General features: G+C 55.4%; 1 protein-coding gene across 2 annotated transcripts in view; it reads left to right on the top strand.

Moving 5' to 3' along the window:
- The window catches only part of ZFYVE28 (zinc finger FYVE-type containing 28), a 100,359-nt gene that overhangs the window by 33,963 nt on the left and 44,894 nt on the right, over positions 1-21,502 (top strand). For both annotated transcript variants that reach the window (XM_018049829.1, XM_018049828.1), the window contains exon 2: positions 13,575-13,715. In XM_018049829.1, the coding sequence (XP_017905318.1) occupies positions 13,575-13,715 (141 nt within the window). The remainder of the gene's footprint in view (positions 1-13,574; positions 13,716-21,502) is intronic.

Raw genomic sequence — 21,502 nt, 5'->3', positions numbered from 1 at the left:
GGGCCCTGACTGGGTGCTAAGCACAGGATCCCCAAGGGCAGCACTTACAGGGAGGATGTAACCAGCTCAGGGGAAGGAGAGGCCGCCTTGTGACGCTGAGTCTGTGTCCTGGGAGAGGCGCACTGCAGCCATCGAAGGACGAAGGGACTCCTCCCCGTCCTGCTCCGGAGGGCCCCGTCCCGCCCCGACTTTGCCGCCTTCTCACCCGAGCCCTAGGTGGACGTGGGCTGACGTCTTGTCCCAGAGGCTCTGCCCTGCCTGCCTTTCAGATGGCCTAGCACTTAGGGTCTGCCCCGCCAGGGCTGGGCGAGTCTGGTCCCCTCTGGGGAGGTGGGGTGGGCACATGGGAGGGGCAGAGCAGAAGCCCAGGGCTGCTCAGCTTTTGCTACTGTTGGGGGTTCATGTGAAGAGCTTTAATTGTCCCCTGTTGCTGAAGGGAGTCGTGTGTGTGTGTGTCTCTCTGTGGGTGGGGCAGTGTGTGTATATGTGTGTGTGTGTATGTGGGGGGGCAGTGTGTGTGTATGTGTGTGAGTATGTATATATGTGTGTGTCTCTGTGGGAGGGCAGTGTTTGTGTGTATCTATGTGTATGTGGGGAGTGCAGTGTGTTTATATGTGTGTGTGTTTATATGTGTGTGTATGTGTGTGGGAGCAGTGTGTGTGTCTGTGTGTGTCTGTGTGTGTCTGAGTGTGTAGGGAGCAGTGTGTGTGTGTGTGTTTATATGTGTGTGTATGTGTGTGTGGGCAGTGTGTGTGTCTGTGTGTGTAGGGAGTGGTGTGTGTGTGTGTTTATTATATGTGTGTGTGTATGTGTGGGGGCAGTGTGTGTGTCTGTGTGTGTCTGTGTGTAGGGAGCGGGGTGTGTGTGTGTTTATTATACATGTGTGTGTATGTGTGAAGGCAATGTGTGTGTCTGTGTGTGTAGGGAACAGGGTGTGTGTGTGTTTATTATATGTGTGTGTGTATGTGTGTGGGGGCAGTATGTGTGTCTGTGTGTGTCTGTGTGTGTAGGGGGCAGTGTGTGCATGTGTGTGTGTCTGTGTGTGTCTTTGTGTGGGAGTGTGTGTGGTTTTACCCTGACTTGAGAAGCTGCATCTGAGCTATTTCCCCACCGACCCCATCCTTGTTTTTTGGGTTTTTCTGAGCAGACTCCCAGTTGCTTCTCTTCTGCCATATGTCAGAACATCCTGTAAAAATGCATAAAAGCCAGAGGCCCTTGCTGGGCTCCACTGCAGTTAAGTTTTACCCTCTGGTGGAACAGCATGTTGGTGAGAACAGGTGCTCTGTCAGGATGGCTATGTTTAAAGCATGGGGACAGCTTGCTGTCTGTGATCCGTGCCTCTAGTGACGAGCACCCTGTGAGTCAAGTGCCTCTAAGTTTTATTCGCATTATTTGCTAAACCGAGCAGCAAGCGCAGTTTAGAGGGAGACTCTGCCCGGGGCGCGGGGTGCGGGCGCCGGGAGTCCTTGAGCGGCCTGGAGGCCCGAGCCGGCCTCCCTCTGCCCATCCCCCCAGCACCCTAGATCAAACCTCCGCGGCTCTCCAGCTCCAAGTCGCCCCCCTTCCCTGCTTCCCTGTAGGAAGTGGGATCCAAAACCTCAGAGGTCTGACCAAGAAGAGCCAGACTCAGAATCTGTGTCGCGAAGGCTTTCCCGTGTCCTCAGCAAGACCCCTGTGCCCGCTTCAGCGGAGAGCAGGCCCCGTGTCCTCCCGTGGAAGCACCTGGAGCTCTGTGTGCCGCCCAGAAAGGTCGGAGGGACAGATTCCGGTCCTGCAGGGGCGCGGGCCATCAGAGGGAGGCCCTCAGAGCTGCAGGCCGGGAGGGAGCAGGGACAGCCGCCAAGGAACACCTCGCCACCCTGAGCAGACAGCGGGATCACAGGGGAGCGCTCAGCAGGCCCTCCCGCCTCCCTGTGGCTCAGCTGCAGCCCTGGGCCCAGGCCGCCTCGGTCCTGCGGGTGGGTCCCCTGAGGAGACGGAAGGCTTGTGGGAAGGGTCCAGGACCTGGGCGGTGTCTGTTCTCTGAGGCACCGGGGGCGAGGGGCACGTGGGGAAACGCACCGGCCCAGGCGTGACCCAGGGCACGTGACCCCGCCTGCAGCCTGGCAGCGCTGCGGGACCCAGGACACCGCGGCGCATCCAGCAGGGCCTGGGCGAGCGGCGTTTGGGGAGCTCTGAGTGGGCAGACTGCAGAGAGAAGCAGGGCTCACAGGGCCCCGGGCTCGCGGGGACCCCTCTTCCCTGCCTGTGCTGAGGTGCATCTGGGCGTGGGGACGCTGCTTTCCGGTCCCATGGCTGCTTTGCCCACAAAGTAGGTGGCTGGGAATAGCAGGAATGTAGCCTTCCGTGGTTCGGGAGGCCCGAGTCTGGAAGTGAGGTGTCGGGAGGGCTGGTCCCTCCTGCAGGCTGTGAGAGGGAGTCTGGTCCTTGTCTCCGCCCGGTTCTGGGGCTGCAGGTGCCCCAGGGCCTGCAGACGCCTCGCTGCCTTCTCTCCCCCATGGCCTCTCCTCGCTGTGTGTCCCCTCCCCTTGTAAGGACACCTGTCTCAGCAGGTGGGGCCATTCGGTCATCCCGGATGGCCTCATTCCCAGGCCCTGACCTACCTTCCACCTGCTAAGGCCCCTTTTCTCAAAGTGTTAGTCACTTAGTTGTGTCTGTCGCTTTGCGACCCCATGAACTATACCCCCAGGCTCCTCTGTCCATGGAATTCTCCAGGCAAGAATACCGGACTGGGCGGCCACTCCCTTCCCCAGGACATCTTCCCAACCCAGGGACCACAGGGGTCTCCTGCAGGCAGGCGGATTCTTTACTGTTAGTCTATGCAGTCGTGTTCGACTCTTTGTGACCCCGTGAACTGTAGCCACGCCCTGCTCTTGGTTCCTCTGTCCATGGAATTCTCCAGTCCAGAGTACTGGAGTGGGTAGCCATTTCCTTCTCCATGGGGTCTTCCCAATCCGGGGATCGAACCCACGTCTCCTGCATTGCAGGCAGATTCTTTACCATCTAAACCGCCAGGAAGCCCCTCTGTAGAGCAAGTTGGATCCTAATCCTGATGGAACTGCCACGCTGCCCATCCACACCTGCCCGCAGCTTTGGTGGGGTCACGTGGCTGCTGCAGAGTGGACCCTTGTTCCCCTAGAGGAAGGCTCCATTTAGACCGTGCGTTTGTTTACATGACTGTGAGAGAGCAGATGTGGTCAGTCTCGAGAGCGCCTCAGCCCCTCCACTCACGTGCGGACAGATGACGGGAGGAAAGAAGACGCACAGACAGACAGCAGCAGGCGGAGGGCGCTCCACGGCGTCAGTCACCAGGGGGACGCAAGTCCAAGCGAGACAGCGCTTCACACCCCCGAGGACAGCTAGAATCAGAAGCCAGATGGCAGCTCCGGGTGGGGAGGACGTGGAGAAATCGGACCTCCCACACTGCTGCTCCGTGATCAGCTTTACTGATGTGATGGACGTGAAGCTCACGTCACGAGCTGTGATCGACACGTGTCACGTTTGGGGTATTGCACGAGGACGTGGCTCCCACACGTCACAAAATGGTTATCACAGTCAGTTCAGTGAGCATCCATTTAAAGAGTCTCTTGATGAAAGTGAAAGAGGAGAGTGGAAAAGCTGGCCAAAATCTAAGATCGTGGCATCCGGTCCCATCACTTCATGGTAAATAGATGGGGGAAAGTGGAAACAGTGACAGAACTTATTTTCTTGTGTGCCAAGATCACTGCAGGTGGGGACTGCAGCCACAAAATTAAAAGATGCTTGCTCCTTGGAAGAAAAGCTATGACCAGCCTAGACAGCACATTAAAAAGCAGAGACATCACTTTGATGACAAAGGTCCCTAAGGTGTGGTTTTTCCAGTAGTCATGTACAGATGTGAGAGTTCGACCGTAAAGAAGACTGAGCGCCGAAGAATTGATGGTTTCCAGCTGTGGTGTTGGAGAAGACTTTTGAGAGTCCCTTGGACTGCAAGGAAATCAATCCAGTCCATCCTAAAGGAAATCAACCCTGAATATTCATTGGAAGGACTCATACTGAAGCTGAAGCTCCAATACTTTGGCCACCTGATGCAAAGAGTCAACTCACTGGAAAAGCCCCTGATTCTGGGAAGGATTGAGCACAGGAAGAGAAGGGGCCACCAGAGGATGAGATGGTTGGATAGCATCACTGACTCGATGGATATGAGTTTGAGCACATTCTGGAAGATGGTGAGGGACAGGGAAGCCTGGCGTGCTGCAGTCCATGGGGTCGCAGAGTCGGACACGGCTGAGAGACTGAGCAAGTGTTTATTTATCATGCTGTACACCACAGCCTTAGTGCTTCTTTTTCTTATGATGAGAAGCTTGTATCCTGCGAGCACCTTCCTCCAGTCCCCCCTCTGCCATCTGTATCTCTGACAACAGGTCTTGTGTTTTTTTCCTTGAGTGTTGTTGTTTTAAAGCATATACCCTGGAAGCCTTCTTTTAATGCACTTATTGGCTGTGCTGGGTCCTTAGTGGCGGCATGTGAACTCTTTGTTGTGGCAGGTGAGCTCTAGTCCCCTGACCGGGGATCAACCCTGAGCCCCCTGCATGGGCAGCACAGAGCTCAGCCCCCGGATCCCTAGGGAAGTCCCCCTCTGTCTGTTTGTGAAGTACAACACTATTTCAGTTCCCATTACACAACACGGTGATCTGACATTTCAAAAGGGTCACCAGGATGAGTCTAGTTGCTGGGGCGGGGCGAGGTGGGGTGAGGCAGGGTGGGGTGAGGTGGGCAGGTGTGTCCCCGTATAAAGACATGACACCGTCACTGTTCCCTGCGCGGGTTAATCTTCTGCTACAACCTGTCCCTCCCAGTTGCCCTTGCTTTCTCTCTCCTCTCCTCACCCCTCTTCCCTCTGGAAACCACCCGTTTTCTGTATCTATAACTGTTTCTGTTATGTTATGTTTGGTCACTTGTTTTGTTTTTTAGATTCCACATTTAATGAAATCTTGCAGTATTTGCCTCTTCTCTGCCTGACTTAACCTCATGAAGCATAATACCCTCTGCTGCTGCTGCTGAGTCGCTTCAGTCATGTCCAACTCTGTGCAACCCCATAGACGGCAGCCCACCAGGCTCCCCGTCCCTGGGATTCTCCAGGCAAGAACACTGGAGTGGGTTGCCATTTCCTTCTCCAGTGCGTGAAAGTGAAGTCGCTCAGTCATGTCCAACTCTTCACGACCCCATGGACTGCAGCCCCCCAGGCTCCCCGTCCCTGGGATTCTCCAGAAGCATTACTGCCTTCTCCAGTAATGCCCTCTAGGCCCGTCCATATTGCCACGATGGCGAGATTCCGTTCTGGTGGCCGAGTGCGGCTCTGTTGTGCACACCTGCAGCGTCTTCACCACTCGTCTGTGGATGGGCACTGAGGCGGGCTCCATATCTTGGCTGTTGTAAACAGTGCTGTGATGGACACGGAGGCGCAGATACCTCTTCAGTGTTTCCATCTTCTTCAGATCAATTCCCGGGCGTGGGATCACTGCATCAGGCAGCTTCATGTTCTGAGGAACCTCCGCGCTGTTCTCTGTCATGTCTGTACCGATTTTCGTTTCCATGGAAGTGCACGAGGGTTCCCTCTTCTCCACACCCTTGCCAGCGCTTGTCACATGTACCCTTTTCGACAGCCATTCTGACAGCTGCGAGGTGGTGGCTCGCTGACGCCATGATTTGCGTGTCCCTCATAGTTCCTGATCTTAGCATCTTTCCATGTGCCTGTTGGCCGCCTGCATCTCCTTTATGGAAAAATGTCTATTCGGATCCTCTGTCCATTTTTCAGCTGTTTTTTGATGTCGAGTTGTATGAGTCCTTGGTATATTTTGGATACTCTCTCCTTATCAGATTATCACTTGCAAATATCTTCCCTCATTCAGTGCGTGGCCTTTTCATTTTGTCGATAATTTTCTTCATTGTTCAGATGCATTTTAGCTTGATGCTGTCTCATCTGTTTATACTTACGTTTCTTTCCCTTGCCTGAGGAGACAAATCAAAATATTTCCATATACATATATATATATTACTAAGACCGATGTCAAAGAGCGTCTGCCAATGTTTTCTTTTAGAAGTCTCATGGGTTCAGGTCTTGCATTCAAGTCTTTAGTCTGCTTTGAATCTATTGCTGTAGGTGGTAAGAGAGCGCGGTGCGGTTCTTTGGACTCTGTCGCTGTAGGTGGTATGAGAGCGCAGTGCGGTTCTTTGGAATCTATCTCTGTGGGGCGGTTCTTTGGACTCTGTCGCTGTAGGCGGTATGAGAGCGCGGGGTGGTTCTTCTGCATGCGGCTGTCGAGTTCTCCCAACGCCATTTACTGAAGAGGCTGTCTTGCCTCCCTTATCATAGATTAATTGCCCATTTAAGTTTGGGGTCATTCCTGGGTTCTCTGGTATGTTCCATTGATCTGTGTGTCTGTTTTGTGCCAGGACAATGCTGTTTTGATTAGTGTAACTGTGCAGTATAGTTTGAAATTAGGATGCATGACAGCTCTAATTTTTTTTTTTTCTTTCTCAAGATGGTTTTGTTATTCAGGGTCTTCGTGTTTCTATACAAATTTTAGAGTCATTTGTTGTAGTTCTGTGAAAAGTACGGTTGATACTTTGATAGGGATTGTATTGAATCTGTAGATTGCCTCGGGTAGTCTGGTCATTTTTACCATATTGATCCTTTCAGTCTCTGAGCATGGCAGACCTTTCCATCTGTTTGTGTTATCTTCCGTTTCTTTCCCTAGTGTCATAGGTTTCTGAGTACAGATCTTTTACCTCCTTGCTTAAATTTATGCCTAGGTATTTTTTTCTTTTTGATGAGATTGTAAACGGGATTGCTTTCTTAGTTTCTTTCTGGCAGTTCCTTGTTAGTGTGTAGCAACGCAATAGGCTTCTGTATGTTAACTCTATATGGCAACCTTGTTCTTACATCTTTGTTAAATGGTGCAGCCAAATAATCAGATTTTCAAAAAGTCTAACATAGTTACTGTATGACTGGCACTGTATGGAATCCCACTTTGGTTTATTCCCCAAAGAGCTGAAAACATATCCACATAAAAACCTGTTTGTAGCAGCATTCTTCACAATGGCCAACGCAGAAACAACCCAGACACCCATCACCTGACGAACGGATTAACAAAATGTGGTCCATCCACGTGGTGGAATATTATTCAGCCTGAAAGGACTTCCCTGGTGGCTCAGACGGTAAAGCGTCTGTCTACAGTGCGAGAGACCCGGCTCAATCCCTGGGTTGGGAAGATCCCCTGGAGAAGGAAATGGCAATCCACTCCAGTATATTGCCTGGAAAATCCCATGGACAGAGGAGCCTGGAAGGCTACAGTCCATGGGGTCACAAAGAGTCGGACACGACTGAGCGACTTCACTTTTAAACAGGAATGAAGTGCTGACGCGTGCTGCCTCATAGAGGAACCTCGCAGCCATGCGGAGCGACAGAAGCCAGGCGTAAAAGATCAGAGCTTGCACGGTTGCCGTTAGTTAAATGCCCAGAACAGGCACCTCCATAGCCATGGTGGGTTAGGAGGGACTGCTAGGAATGGGGGTGAGGCTTCTCTGGGGGTGATGAAAAGATTCTAACTTTAGTTCCTGGTGATGATGGCTGCTCTGTGAAGATACTAAACCCCGGCATTGCATACTTTGATCAGGTGGATGTTATGGGAGGTGAGTCATGTCTCAGTAAAACTGTTTCTAGAAGCCCAAATCATCCTCTCTGCAGAAGGGGTGGCAGGGCTTGTCCCCCACCCTGCTGGAACTGCCTGTCCACAGACCCTCCCGGAGCAGCGTCACCCGAGCCACCCGGGTGAGGCGTCGTCAGAGGGTCTGTGCCGGGACACAGCAGCCACCCTGGGTTCCCAGGTCCTGTGTCCTTCAGGGAGTGATCCAGAGTAGTGCGCTCCCCCCGCCTCAGTTCACCAGGGGCCCCGTCAGTGCTGGCTTCCACTGACGTCCTCTCTCTTAGGTGCTCCCATGGAGCCCTCTCCGGGGATTCCATGTTCCTCCCCAACCAGCGTGTTCCTAGGACCCAGGCAGGAAGGGCCTCTCCCAGTCCACTTCACACCAGCCCGGTGCGGGGACGTGCCCAGGACAGGGGGACGTACCCGGGGAGGGCTCTGGCCTGGCCCGGCAATCCTGAGATCAGGGTAACCACCTGCAGTAATCCACATGGCCCAGAACCAGGGATCCCTGTTCCGGACTTCTGATTGCTCCTCTGATTAAACAAATAGGTTCAATTCACTTGCATTATAATTAAGTCATCTCAAGTCCTTTTTGAAGGAGAGAAATAATTCATAATAAGCAGTTTAAATTCCCATTTCCCACGAGTGGATTTCCATCCGTCCTAGAAGTTGAGAAGACCGCAGCCTCTCCGCGGCTGTTTCCCGGGTTGCTGTCAACCAGGTAGGGCTTTTCCCCGCAGCAGGGCGCGGCCCCGTGTCGCCCTGAAGGCCCAAGGCTTCTGGGACAGTGTCCCCTGGCTGTCAGAAGAGAGTGAACAGACTTGATTGGCATGCTAACAAGTTCATTAGGTAATAAGTCTTAAAAATAAAATGCTTTTTAAAGAACCTGAAACCTATTGAAATTCAAAGACGAGCTCTCCTGCACTTTGAAAGCCCAGCTATCAGACGCCGTTTGTTCGCATTGGTGCCACGGGGACCCCCCTCCGCCCCGCAGGGCAGTTGCCACCCCGGGCTCCTTTCTTCTGTGGTTACGGAAGAGCTTCTTTATTACCCACTGCAGCGGCTGCGGTTAAATTTCCTGTCGTCTGTATGTATATACAACACCCGATTGGGAGTTTTATCTGAGAACGCATTCTCCTTCTGAAAACCGTCCTCGAGACGCTCAGCCATCTCCAGGCCTTGTGTCTGCACGTGCCACAGCCAAGGCCCCGGTGGGCGCCTGGGGTGTTGGCAGGGCCCCGAGCCCAGCTGTCCCCCGGAAGGAGGGTGTCCAGCACGACGGGGCCACCTCATTCTGGCGGGACCAGACCAGCTTCCTCCAGGGAGGGGCCTGCTTCTCTGGAGCCAGTTCTCCTGTCGGGGAGGGGGGTCGGCATTATCCAGGGGCCCTCGCTGTGCCACACGGGCAGGGACCCTCCGCGGGGGTTCTCCTGAGGCGGGCTGCCCTCCAGAGTGACCCACGGCTCGAACTGCCCCTCCGAGCTGGCTGCGGCTTTCGGCCGGGGGTAACACTGCCTGGAGAGACAGCAGGGGCGGGGAAGCGACTCACTGGGTGTCTAAACTGGTCCGGGAATTGAAAGCTTTCAGGGCACGTGTTCAGCAGGCCGTCTAGTGGCCGCAGAGGCCTGGCCTTGCCGCAGGGCCATCGGCGGTCGGCTCTGCGGAGGAAGGTTCTCTTGTTCAGGCGCTCGGTCGTGTCCCACTCTGTGGCCCCGTGGACTGCAGCAGGCCGGGCTGTAGAGGCGGTGACCTGACCCCAGGTACGGGTCCCAAGAGTGAGCAGGGGCTGGAGGCCCAGCCACAAGGCCCTGGTGGAGGAGCCTGGATGGGAAGGCTGGCAGCTGGGTGCAAGTGCGAGCAGGGTAGCCAGCAAAGGCAAGGGAGCGGCAGCAGCGCGCGCCCACTGGGGCTCCCGGTCCGCTGATGGTGGCGGGTGATGCGGCTGGGGCCCTGACGCGCCGCTGTGGACCAGGCCAGCCTCGAGCAGCGGGGTCACGGCTGCCCGGCACCCCCAGGTCCTGGGGACGGAAGGATGTGGTAGAGACCCGCGGAGGGCCTGGCTCAGTGTTTGTTTGGAGGCAGTGAAGGGTTTCCGGTTGGTGGCCCGTGGTCGGTGGCTTTCCCTGACAGTCTCGTGTGGCCTGGGCAGCTTCCCCTGAGCCCAGGGCCCGAGGGCCAGCGGGCTGCAGGAGGCCCCGCTCGGGGAGCAGCTAGACTCTGTGTTCACGACCTGAGGCTCTTCTCCGCTTTCCCGGCTACGCTCTTGTGTTCAGGCTTGGCAGAGCGGGGTATAAGGCTTTGTTGGAGGCCTGGGCTGGCCCCACCAACTCTCACCCCTGAGCTGCCTGCCGCCTGTCCAGCTGCAGCCCACCTGGGGAGCCACCGAGATCTGGAAGGCTCTCCTCTGCCCAGCGTGAGGGTGGTGGGGGTCGTGTGGGGTGTGGTCTTGGGAACAAGGGTTTGGAGCCCAGCTCCTGTCCTGGGGCAGCTGCTGGGGGGCGGGGGCTGGCTGCTCTCCATCGCCGGGCTTGTGCTGGGGGTGCGAGGGGGCTGGTCCTCTCCGACCTGGCCACGCTGCTGTCCTGCCATCTGTCCCCTCTCCTCCCCTTCCTGGAGCTTGGCTGAGACCGTGCTGCCGTGCTGCAGTGGCCAGGCACCCTTCTAAGGTTTCCCCGCTGCAGCGTTTGCTTCCCACTTGGGAAGCGAGAGCCACGGATCCGGTCCTGGTTCCTCTTTCCCACGCGGACCCCCGAGTGTCCTTAGAGTGAGACCTGGGCTGACCGCCGGCTCTGCTGGGCCCACTGAGGTGACCCTGGCCGTTAGTTTGCTTCATCTGGGTTACTATCGGGCCACCTCACAGAGGGTCTGGTGGCACCTACTGGGATACAGCCGGCGGTCTGCCCGGGGCTGGGGGCGCTCACGGTTCAGGCCATGTTCTGCCCCGGCCCAGCTGGCCAGCCTCACGCAGCGTGGGTCCCTCCAGCATCGTCCCATGCCTGGCTCAGACAGGCACTTGAGGGCAGGGCCTCAGCTCACACACACCCCGGCGTCCACGCCCACATCCCACATCCCCAGCCTGCATCACAGAACAGCTGTTTGAGTGACGGATCATCCCATCGGCTTCACAGAATCGGTTCTGAACTGTCAAGCTTGGCGCTTCGGACTGGCTCAGTCACTGCTGTGGTTCTGTGTGTTTTCTCTTGCCTTCTCGGAGGCTGCTGATTCACTACTCATCTAACCGCCTAAGTGCTATCTTCGTGAATTTTATTTTTGTCCTGTAACAGTGAAAGCTGTCACTGCTATGAATTTATTTTGAGAAAATATTGACATCGTGTGCCAAGAAGACTTCCTTATTGGGCTGTATTTTATCCTCTCATGGTTTTAATTTCAAGGTAGGGTGAGCACTTCTTCCTGTCCGTATCAACTGATTCTCTTTGCCGTGGACACTTTACTCAGGGACATTTGAAAGTCTCATTTAAAATTTAATGGTAAGCGTTGCTGAATGAGGCCGGCTGACCCAGGTCGGAGAGAGCAGTATGTCTGTCCTCTTCTGCGCTCTGCTTCCCTGCAGTCCACAGTCCTGCCTCCAAGCTGGCCTGAGGGTGACCCTGCCCTGCTGGACCGATGTAGGTCTGAGCGATGAGCCAGGCTAGAGATTGCTGTGTTCGCTTTGTTCTCTGCATGCTTAGAAATGAAAGTATGGCACCAAAATGTTCTTTTGGATCCCGTTGATCAGCACAAATTGAATCGTTGACGTTGTGTTCATTCATTTCCTGGACCCCTGCCCGGAAGTTTTGTCTTCACAGCATTTGGGTCTCCCGGTGGCATCGGCAAGATTCTCCCGCCGAACCTTGGCAACCCGAGCCCCCCGGGAACTCTTTCCATCTTTCCAGTTCTGGCTGCGTGTTGTGGCCTGCGGGATCTCAGTTCCCTGACCAGGGGTCAAACCCGTGCCCCTGCGCTGGAAGCACGGAGTCCTAACCAGTGGGCTGCCGGGGACGTCCACGGAGGGGAATTTTGATTCTTTGCTGGAAATCATCCCTTCTGAGGGGACCGGAAAGCTATCTTGGAATATAACTAAAATTTTAAAATCACACAGGCCTTCTGTGTTTCAACAAAATAATTGCTAGCTTAAGAAATATTTTTTTCTGACTTCTCTGATTTCTTCAGTGCGCGCACGTGTGCACACGTGTTGTGCACACCTCTCTATTTTTGGTGATGGTCAGCACACTCGTAGCTCTGGTCTCAAGGTCTTTGCTGTACTGGAAGCAAAGCGTGGTGAGCCCAAAGGGCTCGTCTCGGTGCTCCCACTCCCAGGCGACAGGGTCCGCTCCGTCCAGGCCGTGCTCCCAGGGAGAGGGGAGGCCGGCTTCGGAGGATGTTTGTTGCTCGTGGTCATGGAGGTGTTTGGCCCACCCAAGTCTGGGGGGCTGCTGGTTGTGGTCCCTGGTACCGTGTTGCCGTTTTCTTCCCTGCCTTTCTCTGGGCGGGCGGCCCTCCCCAGCGCCCTCCTGTCTTCTCCCTTATGTGGGTGCCTGCCACGCCCTGAAGGTGCCAGGTTAAACCCTGGCTGGGGGTCAGAGGACAAGCGTGTCCCTCCCTGCCCCCAGCTTCTGAAACCAGGAGGAGGCCCCGGGGTAGGAAGTGGGTCCAGATGGGCCGTAATGGACGGATGTGGGCCTGGGGGGCTTGAGACCAGGGTGGTGGGGAGCGTGTGTGAGGGTGCCGTCCGGGCAGATGCCCGCCTTCCAGCCCCTCTCCTTCTGGTCAGCACAACAGGAAGGGGGCAGAAATCCACTGCCAGCCGCTGACCCCACCCCAGTTCCCCTCTCATCACAGAGGGGTCCCTGGTGGGCATCCTGGGGGAGTCAGCTGAGCCCACGGAGGGGACCAGGGAGTCAGGGGCACCGGGGGCCCGCAGGGTGGGGTCTGGCCGGCCCTGGTCAAGGCGTGTCCCCTGTTCTGCATTCTCAGCAGTGGGTGCTCAGGCGCCTTTGCTGGGTAGGGGGTGGGGGTGAATCCCCGATCTCCTGTGAAAAGTCCCTGGGGGGGCCTCTCCCTGGTCCTGATAACCAAGACCCCTGCTTGGAGGAAGATCCACCCGGGAATGGGCCACACTGGGGGAGGGGCGAAACTCAGGCTCCATCAGCCAAGCAGAGAACTGAGAAATCACAAAAACAAGTTACCCTGTGTTCAGCAGACTGCAGGGCATAGTCACGGGTAGGCTGATTCCCAGGCGGAAGAAGGAGGGAGCAGGGGCTGACCTGCTGTCCGGCCTTCACTCCTGTCTCTCTGTGATCACGGAGGGCCCTCTGGGCTGCTCCAGAGCTGGCTAGGACCCCTTCCGTGAACATGTCCTCACCCTGCACTCAGATCAAGGGGACACGCCCTCGGCCCCCGGGCCGGAGGGAGACCATGTGGAGGCCTGTGGTGGCCGGGAGCGTGTGGGCAGGACACACGGTGGGTGCCGGGCTGGAGCCAGGGGCGGGCAGGGGAGCAGGTGGCCCGCAGGCCGGACGGAGGCGCATCGAGACCAGGGTCGGAAGGGCCCCCTGGGGTTCCGTGGGAGCTGAGCCTCTGAGAGGAGGGTGTCCCCCTCAAAGGCCCGCTCCTCCTAGTGTCGTGGAAGCCGGGCTGTGGGCTGGGGGTGCTGGGGGTGCTGGCGGGGCTGGGCAGCAGAGCCAGCCCTCTGTTCAGCCGCTGCCTTCATGGCCTCGGCTTAGTGTCCGGAGTAAAGCTCCTTCCTAAGTGAGCCCACTGTCCTCGGCCCCCAGCACTCCCCAGCCCCTTGTCTGTGATCACCCCCCCCCATGCACACAGGGACGCAGGGGCCCGTCAGGTGAGGGGGCCACACCCGGGTGTCCACTCACTCTGCTCTCCCCACAGCGGTCGGACCCGCAGCTGCTGGCACAGTTCTACCATGCGGACGAGGAGCTGAGCCAGGTGGCCGCCGAGCTGGACAGCCTGGACGGGCGGAAGGACCCCCAGCGCTGCACGCTGCTCGTCAGCCAGTTCCGCTCCTGCCAGGTGAGGGGCGGGGACAGCGGAGGGGGCGGGCAGAGCTGCTGAGGAGGGCCGGGCTCACGGGCCCCCTCCAGGGAAATGGGGGGGGACGGAGGGCCCTCAGGGGGGCTGCCCCAGAGCTGGCGGGTGGCGACCTCCCTGCTGCAGGGTCCAGACTGACGGTCGGTCCAGGCCGCCCTGCTGGGGATTCCTATGGCTCAGCAAGCATGGCTTCACCAGCCTGGCAACTTCCATTCCAGAGTTACAGAGCCTGCTTAGCCCGCCGGTCCACGCCTCTCCACTTGGGGAGGTGGGGGCTTGGGCGTGCGTCCCAGATCACAGGCGGGTAGGGTCCCCGAAGGGTTTCAAGCATCACGGTTCTTATAGGAGGAGCACACCCTCCTCTGTCATCTCTCAGGAAGGGCCAGGGCCCAGGGCCACGGGGGTCTCCCACCTGGCTGGCCCCTGGACAGCCTGCTTCCCCAGCGGAGGATGGCCACAGTCCTTGCAGCTTGCTGAGCCCTGCCGGGCAGGAGGCCGCTCTCTGCCCCTCCCCACCTGGCCCGGCTCTCCTGGCAGGGGGGGACTTGCTTCCTGGGACTCTTGGATCCCAAGCCCCGCCGGGCCTGCTCACTGCATGTTACACAGACAGACCAAGTAGGTGAAACTCAGCTGGCACCTCGCAGAGCCTCGGCAGGAAAAGCAGAGAGGGAGGTCCGCCCTGGGACTGGATGCAGGCGAAGCAGCTCAAAAAAGGTGGAAGAAAGTCATAAAAGTCGGCTAAAGCACCTCACAGTCACACGGCAACACCAGAACCTTCCACGTCTCACACACCCTGAGGACCTCCGGGTCGGGGTCCCCAAGGCCACCCCGGGTTCCAGCAGGAGGACGCGTGGACCAGGCACATGGGTCCTCTCGGCTCCGATCCATCACAGCCAGAAGCTGCGAGGCAGAACCAGCAATGGGAAAAGGCCCAGTGGGGGTCGGGGTGGGGTCCAGGGGAGACGGGCCCCAGCTTCCAGAACCCCGTCCCGAGGACACACATGGACCCACAGAGACACATGTCCCCAGGGAAGCTTGTCACAGACTCAGAGCCGGGGTTGTTACTGGGGGCCGGCCCTGCGGGCCCCTCTGCTGGGCAGACACTCAGTCCAGCCCCAGGGGGGAGGGTGTGAGCACAGACGGAGCAGGCAGGCACTGCCACAGTGGGTGGTGGGGGTGCTGGGGGCCCTCCCGACACCCCAGCTCCTGGACGCCAACCCACACGTGGGCCTCTCGGAGGACGGCAGTCAGGCCCGCTGGGAGGACCCCTCTCTGCACAACCGCATGGCCCCAAGTGTGGCTGAGGCCCCCCGGGCCCTGGCTTAGTACTCAGCTGCCCACTGAGGAAACAGGACTTAGAAGAGCCGCCAAAGCGAGCCTCCCTGTGCGAGCTGCCCCTTCATAGAGGCCCGGCAGCGTCGCATGTGGCTGGCCCCTTACTGTGGCGCCTCTCGTTGTCGGGGGCTCCCGCAGCAGTGAACTCCTGTGAAGCTCAGCTGGTCACAGGGGGAGTGATTTTCATCTCTAACGCCTCCTGAGACAGGCGTTCTGCCCTCTCCAGTTTTCATCGAGGTCTCACGTTCTGCTTGTCACGATGCCACTGGTTCATCCCCTCCATCGTTCCGTGGCGCTTCCCCGCAGAGGTGCCCCTCTGCAGAAGGCGGATGATGGCGCGGGGGGGGAAGGGGTGGGCGTCTGCAGTCAGGGAGGGGTTTGGACAGAGGCTGAGTACCGGGAGGTGCCGGAGTGACCACAACACACGTGAGATAAAACGTGCCGGCCTGGCGGAGGGGCCGGTGGCAGCACGCCCTGCCGGGCCCCCGCGTGGCCTTGAGTCAGAGCCCTGTCACCCTGGGGGGGGTCTCCCAGCTCCAGATTTAGCTGGTTCCCGTCCAGGTGGCTTGGTGGTGAGGAATCCATCTGCCAGTGAGGAGATGTGGGTTTGATCCCTGGGTCGGGCAGATCCCCTGCAGGAGGGAATGGCAGCCCACTGCAGTCTTCTTGCCAGGAGAATCCTACGTACAGAGGAGCCTGGCAGGCTGCAGTCCAGGGGGTCGCGGACTCGGACACTGAGCAGGCACGCGCTTGCTCTTCCCGCTGGCTTCTTCCCCGCCCCTGATGTTCCCAGCATCCGTGCGTCAGTTCCCGGAGCACATGGACGCCCCCGGACGTGCCCGGAGGTCACGGCTTTCTCAGCCGCGGGCAGGGGCTCGGCCCCTTGCCCGGGGTGCCTCAGGCTTCCCAGATGCCATCACACCAGGTGCCCTGCACTCAACGGGGGCGTCTGTGCGGGGCCTGCAGGACAGCACTGGCCCAGCCTGGTTCTGCTTCCCGGGGGGTCCTGGGGGTCACATTTTCCTAATTCTTTACACGCCTGGTCATTTTTCTATTGGATGCCTGGCATTGGGAATTCTACCTTGCTGGTAGCTGAATAGTTTTGTTTTTCTGTTAAGCTTTTGGAGCTTTATTTTGTAATACAGTTTGGTTGCTTGGAAATGGTTTGATCCTTTTGGATCTTTTTTTTTTTTTTTTTTTAAGATGTTACGCAGCTTCAGAGCTCTGTTTATTCTGGGGCTAAGAAGAATTGCTACCGGGTACACCTGGTGTTACTCAACGCCCTGTGATCTGTGAGCATTTCTATGCTGTGGGGCCTGTGCCCCCTGGACCCTCAGGGAGGGGCCTCCCCGCGACTGTCTCCCCGGGCAGCTCACTCACCTCCGCTACTCTGTCCTCTGGATTCTGGTGGCCTTGGCTTCCGCAGACTCTCGGTTCTGTCTCCCCATCCTGGGCGTTTGCTGGGCTCCGCCTGGTCCCCTCTGTCTGTGCCAGGACCCGAGAATTCCCTCCAGGCAGTGCGCTGGGCAGTCACAGCTCCCTCCTCCTCTGCTCCTCTTCTCCCTGGGATCGCGCGTTGCCTGATGTCCAGTGTCGGGAGAGTCCTTGTCTTGCTTCCACCCTTATCGTGTGAGGAGGTGGTTTTCATTCCTGTTACTCCTTCTTGGCTGGAATCGGATGTCCCAGCAGATATCCCGTGAGGAACACTGCTCTAGCTCTGGGGACCCATCAGCGTCCCTGGGTCCCTCGGCGGCTGTTTACTGGGACGTCCTCAGGCAGCTCCTGTCCTGGGCTGGGCAGTGGGGAGCATCCCCACTAAAAGGCCACACGACTTTGGGCAAGGGCTTGGCTCCCTGGCCCGCAGTACCCTCTGGTGTTTCCCGGGCACTTGCTGCTGGTTTTGACATTAGTTTTTTGTTGGTTTGTTCAATCGTGAGGCAGGGACCTGCCCACCCAGAGAATCTTTAAAAAGAACTGACAGTGAGACGGCTCAGTGACGGCTGGGTTTCATTTTCATGTTTGATGCATTTCTTCTTATGCTGCCTAATTTCCTTCAGAGTTTAGCACATCACCTGTTTGCATTAGAAAGCCACGCTTCCTGCTCAGTCTTCTGCCTGAGGAAAACGAAGCTCGGGCCTCAGGGGAGGGGAGGGCTGAGACAAAATTGCCCAGGGCGAGACTCAGTCAGTGCCGTCTCTCTGGAAACCAATCATCGGAGCTGATCGCAGCTCACACTCGGCTTTGTCGTGCTGCCTCCAGGCATGGCTTACGTGCCACATGGTGACTGCGTTATTCACGGAAAATTAGAAGTGACGTAAGCATCCAGCAGAGGAGGCAGCAGGGAGCTGAAAGGATGGGGCGTTCGCTGGGATCTTACGAGGCTCCCCACCACAAGCTGGATTTGTGGGAAGTCATAATAATGTGTCCCAACAGTAGGCGACAGCAGCGTGCGGAATTACGCACACAGACAATCCCAGCGGACGGGAGGAAGCCCACGGGGACGAGAGCAGGGAGGAGGCGTGCCACCTCCAGTCTCTGCTCCAAGGACACTCCCCGCCCCTCTGCTCGCCCGGTTCCGATTCCTGGGATGGGTGTGCATTCATCTCACCCCTAACAAATCACAAAGAAACGGAATTTGCAACATTCTCGTGATTCTGCTGAATGACCGGCACACGTAATGACCAGCACATGCATACAGAACAGGATGGTTTTGAGAAAGCACTGGGATGCCACCTAAGATTCAGTAGAGCAGGTTTTTGGAACCGCGCTTGCAGGTCAGCCCTTAGTGACCCTCAGTGACGTCGGTGGCCATATTGCCATCAAGCCGAGGATGATGCAGGCCGAGACTGTCAATCAAAGCAGCACAGAGAGTAGGTGCTGAAGAGCCTAAGAGCGTCTGTCCACCCAGTCCGGTTCAGTCGCTCAGTTGTGTCCGACTCTTTGTAACCCCGTGGGCTGCAGCAGGCCAGGCTTCCCTGTCCATCACCAACTCCCGGAGCTTGCTCAAACTCATGTCCATCGAGTCAATGATGCCATCCAACCATCTCATCCTCTGTCGTCCCCTTCTCCTACTGCCCTCAGTCTTTCCTAGAATCATGGTCTTTTCCAAGGAGTCTGTTCTTCGCATCAGGTGGCCAAAGTATTGGAGGTTCAGCTTTAGCATCAGTCCTTCCAGTGAATATTCAGGACTGGTCTCCTTTAGGATGGACTGGTTGGATCTCCTTGCAGTCCAAGGGACTCTCAAGAGTCTTCTCCAACACCACAGTTCAAAAGCATCAATTCTTTGGCACTCAGCTTTCTTTATAGTCCACCTCTCACATCCATATATGACTACTGGAAAAACCATAACTTTGACTAGACAGACCTTTGTTGACAAAGTAAGTCTCTGGTTTTGAAAATGCTGTCTAGGTTGGTCATAACTTTTCTTCCAAGGAGCAAGCGTCTTTTAATTTCATGGCTGCAGTCACCATCTGCAGTGATTTTGGAGCCCCAAAAAAGTAAAGTCTGTCACTGTTTCCATTGTTTCTCCATCTGTTTGCCATAAAGTGATGGGACCAGATGCCGTGATCTTTATTTTTTGAATGTTGAGTTTTAACCCAACTTTTTCACTCTCCTCTTTCACTTTCATCAAGAGGCTTTTTAGTTCCTCTTCACTTTCTGCCATAAGGGTGGTGTAATCTGTGTATCTGAGGTTATAGATATTTCTCCCCCCAATCTTGATTCCAGCTTGTGCTTCATCCAGCCCAGCGTTTCTCATAATATACTCTGCATTTAAGTTAAATAAGCAGGGAGACAGTATACAGCCTTGACATACTCCTTTCCCAATTTGGAACCAGTCTATTGTTCCACGTCTGGTTCTAACTGTTGCTTCTTGACCTGCATACAGATTTCTCAGGAGGCAGGTCAGGTGGTCTGGTATTCTCATCTAAGAATTTTCCACAGTTTGTTGTGATCTACACAGTCAAAGGCTTTGGCGTAATCAATGAAGCAGAAGTAGATGTTTTTCTGGAATTCTCTTGCTTTTTCTATGATCCAGTGAATGTTGGCACTGTGATCTCTGGTTCCTCTGCCTTTTCTAAATCCAGCTTAAACATCTGAAAGTTCATGATTCATGCACTGTTGAAGTCTCCCTTAGAGAATTTTGAGCATGACTCTGCTAAAGTGTGAGATGAGTGCAATTGTGCGGGAGTTTGAACATTCTTTGGCGTTGCCTTTCTTTGGAATTGGAATGAAAACTGACCTTTTCCAGTCCTGTGGCCACTGCTGAGTTTTCCAAATTTGCTGGCATATTGAGTGCAGCACTTTCATAGCATCATCTTTTAGGACTTGAAATAGCTCAGCTGGAACTCCATTACCTCCACCAGCTTTGTTTGTAGTGATGCTTCCTAAGGCCCACTTGACTTCGCATTCCAGGATGTCTGGCTTGAGATGAGTGATCACACCATTGTGGTTACCTGGGTCGTGAAGATCTTTTGTGTACAGTTCTTCTGTGTATTCTTGCCACCTCTTCTCAACATTTGCTGCTCCTGTTAGGTCCATACTGTTTCTGTCCTTTATTTCGCCCATCTGCTTCCCTGCTGGCTCAGCTGGTAAAGAATCCGCCTGCAGTGCAGGAGACCCCGGTTTGATTCCTGAGTCAGGAAGATCCACTGGAGAAGGGATAGGCTACCCACTCCAGTATTCTTGGGCTTCCCTTGTGGCTCAGCTGGTAAAGAATCCGCCTGCAGTGAGGGAGACCTGGGTTCGATCCCTGGGTTGGGAAGATCCTCCAGAGAAGGCAAACGCTACCCACTGCAGTGTTCTGGCCTGGAGAATTCCATGGACTATACAGTCCATGGGGTTGCAAAGAGTCAGACATGAGTGAGTGACTTTCACTTTCACTTTTGCGTGAAATGTTCCCTTGGTATCTCTAATTTTCTTGAAGAGAAAATTCTAATCTTTCCTATCTCTGCTAAGTCACTTCAGTTGTGTCCGACTCTGTGCGAACCCATAGACGGCAGCCCACCGGGCGCTGCCGTCCCTGGGATTCTCCAGGCAAGAGCGCTGGAGTGGGTTGCCATTTCCTTCTCCAACGCATGAAAGTGAAAAGTGAAAGTGAAGTCGCTCAGTTGTGTCCGACTCTTAGCGACCCCATGGACTGCAGCCCACCAGGCTCCTCCATCCATGGGATTTTCCAGGCAAGAGGACTGGAGTGGGGTGCCATTGCCTTCTCCGTTCCTTTCTCTAGTCTTTCCCATTCTATTGTTTTCCTCTATTTCTTTGTATTGATCACTGAGGAAGCCTTTCTTATCTCTCCCTGCTATTCTTTGGAACTCTGCATTCAGATGGGTGTATCTTTTCTCCCTTGCCTTTCGCCTCTCTTCTTTTCTCAGCTATTTTAAGGCCTCCTCAGACAGCCAGTTTGTATTTTTGCGTTTCTTTTTCTTGGGGATGGTCTTGATCACTGCCTCCTGCACAATGTCACAAATCTCCATCCATAGTTCTTCAGGCACTCTATTAGATCTAATCCCTTGAATCTATTTCTCACTTCCACTGCATAATCATAAGGGATTTGATTTAGGTCATACCTGAATGGTCTAGCGGTTTTCCCTACTTTCTTCAATTTAAGCCTGAATTTGGCAATAAGGAGTTCATGATCTGAGCCACAGTCAGCTCCTGGTCTTGTTTTTGTTGACTGTATAGAGCTTCTCCATCTTCACCTGCAAAGCATATAGTCAATCTGATTTCGGTGTTGACCATCTGGTGATGTCCATGTGTAGAGTCTTCTCTTCTGTTGTTGGAAGAGGGTGTTTGCTATGACCAGTGCGTTCTCTTGGCAAAACTCTGTTAGCCTTTGACCTGCTTCGTTTTGTACTCCAAGGCCAAACTTGCCTGTTACTCCAGGTATCTGCTGACTTCCTGCCTTTGCACTCCAGTCCCCTGTGATGTCAAGGGCATCTTACTTTGGTGTTAGTTCTAGAAGACCTTGTAGGTCCTCATAGAACCGTTCAACTTCAGCTTCTTCAGCGTTACTGGTTGGGGCATAGACTTGGATAACTGTGATATTGAATGGTTTGCCTTGGAGACGATCAGAGATCACTCTTGTTTTTGAGACTGCACCCAAGTACTGCATCCTGGACTCTTTTGTTGACTGTGATGGCTACTCCATTTCTTCTGAGGGATTCCTGCCCACAGTAGTAGATATAATGGTCATCTGAGCTAAACTCACGCATTCCAGTCCATGTTAGTTCGCTGATTCCTAGAATGTCGATGTTCACTCTCTCCACCTCCTGCTTGATTACTTCTAATCTGCCTTGATTCGTGGACCTGACATTCCAGGTTCCTGTGCAACATTGCTCTTTAGAGCATCGGACTTTACTTCCATCACCAGTCACACCCCCAGCTGGGTGTTGTTTTCTCTTTGGCTCTGTCTCTTCATCCTTTCTGGAATTATT

The sequence above is a fragment of the Capra hircus genome, chromosome 6 (genome assembly GCF_001704415.2).
Source record: "Capra hircus breed San Clemente chromosome 6, ASM170441v1, whole genome shotgun sequence".
Taxonomy (NCBI): Eukaryota; Metazoa; Chordata; class Mammalia; order Artiodactyla; family Bovidae; genus Capra; species Capra hircus.
The sequence above is the reverse complement of the archived record's forward strand: the minus strand, read 5'-3'. Positions and strand labels throughout refer to the sequence as shown.